At 53.0% G+C, this 3763-nt stretch overlaps 1 protein-coding gene across 7 annotated transcripts in view; it reads left to right on the top strand.

The window, feature by feature from the left end:
• LRRC20 (leucine rich repeat containing 20) overlaps window positions 1-3395 on the top strand; it is an 86004-nt gene extending 82609 nt beyond the window's left edge. For all 7 annotated transcript variants that reach the window (XM_011927422.1, XM_011927432.1, XM_011927396.1 and 4 more), the window contains one exon: window positions 867-3395. In XM_011927422.1, the coding sequence (XP_011782812.1) occupies window positions 867-1021 (155 nt within the window). In that variant the 3' untranslated portion in view covers window positions 1022-3395. The remainder of the gene's footprint in view (window positions 1-866) is intronic.
• Window positions 3396-3763: the final 368 nt, after the last annotated feature.

Here is a 3763-nt window from a genome sequence, read left to right as displayed (position 1 = left end):
AAAAAAAAAAAAAGGAAATAGAGACTGGGGTCTCGCTATGTTGCCCATCCTGACTTTGAACTCCTGAGCTCAAGAGATTCTCCTGCCTCAGCGTCCTGACTAGCTGAGACTATAGCCCGACTCATTTTAACCATTTTAAAGCATACTGTAGCTCAGTGGCATTAATTACTTTCACCATGTTGCGCAACCATCACCACTATCTATTTCCAAAATATTTTCATCCAACAGAAACTGTAGCTATTAAGCAATAACTCCCCACTTCCCCTTCTCCTAGCCCCTGGGAACCTCTGTTCTACTTTCTGTTTCTATGAATTTAACTACTCTGCGTACCTCACATAAATGGAGGTATTTGTCTTTTTGTGCCTGCCTTCTTTCTTTAGCACTATGTTTTCAAGGTTCATCCATGTTGTAGCCTGTATCAGAATTTCGTTCCTTTAAATGGCTGCATAGTATTCCATTATATGTATTATTTCATTTATCCATCCATCTATTGGTGGACATTTGACTATTGTAAATAGTGCTGCTATGAACATTTGTGTAAAAGTATTTGTTTGAATGCCAGTTTTTAATTCTTTCAGTTCCACCTAGGAGTAAAATTGCTGGGTTATATGGCAATCCTACGTTTAACTTTTTGAAGCAGTTGATTCTTATTTTTTAGGATGTTTTCCTCCATGTGGTTGTCATATCCTGGTGGGCCCCATGGTGCCTCGCACAGGGCTGGGCACCAGGGGCTGAGCCCACGTGCAGTGGGTAATGGAGAGCTGCCCCTCACCATCATGTGCTCAGAGTCCTCCTGGCCCATTGTCCTTCTTTTCTGGGGGTGGTTGGCCCCCACCGCTCTAACCTGTCCATTCTGTCCCCAACAGATGTGCCCGTGGAGAAGCTGGCCGCCATGCCAGCCTTGCGCAGCATCAACCTCCGCTTCAACCCACTCAATGCTGAGGTGCGCGTGATCGCCCCGCCGCTCATCAAGTTTGATATGCTCATGTCTCCGGATGGCGCAAGAGCTCCCCTACCTTAGGCCACCCTCCTCATGCCCACCCAGCAAAGGACAGAGGCCACTGGCCTGGAATCCTGGAAGGGAGGGAGGCCCATGGGAGGCCAAGCTTGGGGGCTGGGGGAGGGTGGGCCGAGCAGCACGTGGTGGGTGGGGTACAGCTGGTCTGGATAGATAGCTTACAGCAGTAGTGGGCTCTGGAATGCCCAAGGGAAGAGGCAAGGTGGGGCCTGCAGCCTGGACTCAGCACTCACAGCTGCTGTGCAAACTCAGGCAGATCTCCTGCCCTCTCTGAGCCTTGTCACTTGAAAAAAAGGGACCCTTTACCTCCTTTGGGCTCCCTGGAGGTTTTTAAGCAGTACATGCCTCCAAGTTACCTCCAGATCAGCAGGCACAGGTGGGCATTGCTGGGTATTTTCTGAGCCCCTGTGGGTTTGAGACCTTGTTTTTAGTGCTGAGAGCCAGTCGCTGCCCTGAGAAAAAGAAGACAACCTCCATCTATTTATTGCTTCCTGAGAACTGACCTGGATGCGGCCCTCCGCAGGGCCCGGTCTTCAGTCCTGTGGTCCCTGGACTGGCGGGAGCCTGAACTAGGAGTCCTGGGAGAGCTGTGGTGGGAATATGGGCTGGTACTGCTGCGGGGCAAGAACATTCACGTAGGAGCCCGAGGACTGGCAGGCTGGGAATGGGGAGCAAGTCTCTTTAGCGCTGTCATTCCCCACAGTTAACAAAGTGGCAGGGTGGGAAGTCCTGAGTGCTCCGTCCCTCTAGCGTCACTCCTGAGCTGTAGGAGAGGTGGCCCAGAGAACAGCAGAGCCATTTGCACCTGCAGCTCTGGTCTAAAGTGATTAGATGGCCACCCTCATCACCGTCCCGTCAGCAGCAGCCTGGCTGCCTTGTCATGGCCCCCTGGGGGTAGAAGGCGCTGTGGACACCAGATTTGTAGCCAGCCAGCTCCCAGGTCAATGCCCAAAGCCCTGATGACCTAGTTCTTTTGAGGCCCTCAACCTGGCATCTTAGGGTATGGTCAGGCAACAGGGTGACCAGCTGTCCTGGTTTCCCGGGACATGGAACTCTCAGTGCTAAAACTGGGACAGTGCCTGGCAAGCGGGGATGTTTGGTCCCCTACCAGGAGAGGGCCTGGGGCTCTTGCTTCCTGAGAACACCTGTGGCTTGAAGAACCTCGACTGCTTGGTCCTCAGGTATCTACCTCCCACCTTCTCCTCATCTGTGGAGCAAGCCGACTCCGTGCCCCAGACCCCACCTGATCTGCACCTTCGTTTGAATCTCCGGAGGCACCTGAGACCCCAGGGCTTGAGGCAAAGCCAGGCCACCCAAATCCTGTGTCCTGTGGACGAGTGGCCACTTTACTACTCCTGAGGCTAGATGTTGAGAGCTCAGACCACTGCTCAGAGCAGTAATCCCTGCTCAGAATGCTCCCAGTTCCCCCGTCCCTGCCCAGGTCTCCTGTCTCTTGGCAAGGAACTGATAGTTTGGGCCGTTATTGGGCCATCACTGAGCTGAGTGCTCAGTATCTCAAGAGACTGTTTATTCTGCTCATATCCCAGGGCCTGGTTGGTCAAACTCTTGACAAAGTGTTTTCAGGATGAGGAAGTCAAGACAGGATCTCCAGAGCTACCGAGTTCATCGGTGGGTGTTGGGGGCAAGTGGGGACTGAAGTCCTGTCCAGGCTGCACTGGCCCCACCTACCTTGTGTCCCGGAGTAGGGTTTCTCCTTGTTGAAGACGAGGCATGCTTCTCTGATGTGCACAAAGGCAATGTATGACCAGAGCCTTGCAACTCAAAGTGTGGTTTGTGGACCAGCAGCAGCAGTGACACCTGGGGACTTGTTAGGAAAGCAGAGTCTAGGCCTCACCCTAGACCTCCCGACTCAGACCCTGCATTTTAGCAAGACCCCCACCTGATTCCTATAAGCACTTCAGAGTTTGAGAAGGAAGGACCTAGGCTGGGGATGTCCTCCGAGCAGAGGGTGAAGTTCTCTCCCTGCCACTTCCAGGGAGCAGAGCCTGTGCTCAGCCTCCTCCCTAACCCAGCCCTGGGAGGCCCTTGGCCTATTAGATTGTTTCAGAGTCTGCGTGGCACTCCTGAGGAAGGGAGTGACCTGCAGTCACCAGGAGATGAGGGTTAGGTGTGCCTGGCCCTCTAGACTTGGCCTTTCTGGTTAACCCCTGCATGCCAAGCTGCCTGCTGTCCCAGGTCCCTCACCTCAGGTCTTTGAAGGGGCAGCTTCTGAAAGTTGTTTTCTCCTCTGCTTGGAGAGTTTGCCTTTGTCTGTCTCGGAAAGTGTGGGCAGCCACAGAAGCCCCCAAATCAGAGCTCACAGTGAGTGAGCCCCTAAGCTTCAGTCTGCAATAAAGAATGCATTGGTTTCATCTGCCTGGTTGGTGTTTGATTCATTCTCACTGTACGGACCTCCTATCACCTGGGCGTCTAATGAGCCCACATGCAAGAGGGGTGCCCTCTTGTTGAAAGCACGAGGTAAAGCAAGCTGGAACGGGATGAAACATGGATTATTCACAGGTGGGCACAGGTGCAGCCAAGCAGAGTTGGTGCGTGCCCCCCAGCTGCGCTGCTGCAGAATGGCTAAACATCAGGGGGAAACTGTATTTGGGAAAGGATGAAGAGACCTGCTATCTCCAAATTTCTCCCTTACCAGTGCCAGAAATTACTCCCTTAGTAATTTGTTCCTCTGAGTCCATGGTTCTCAAAGAGGGGTCTCTGGGCCAGCAGCATCTGCAGCACCAG

This window comes from Colobus angolensis, unplaced genomic scaffold (assembly GCF_000951035.1).
Source record: "Colobus angolensis palliatus isolate OR3802 unplaced genomic scaffold, Cang.pa_1.0 Scaffold12, whole genome shotgun sequence".
NCBI lineage: Eukaryota > Metazoa > Chordata > Mammalia > Primates > Cercopithecidae > Colobus > Colobus angolensis.
Note: the sequence above shows the minus strand (reverse complement) of the source record. Positions and strands in the feature narration are given on the sequence as shown.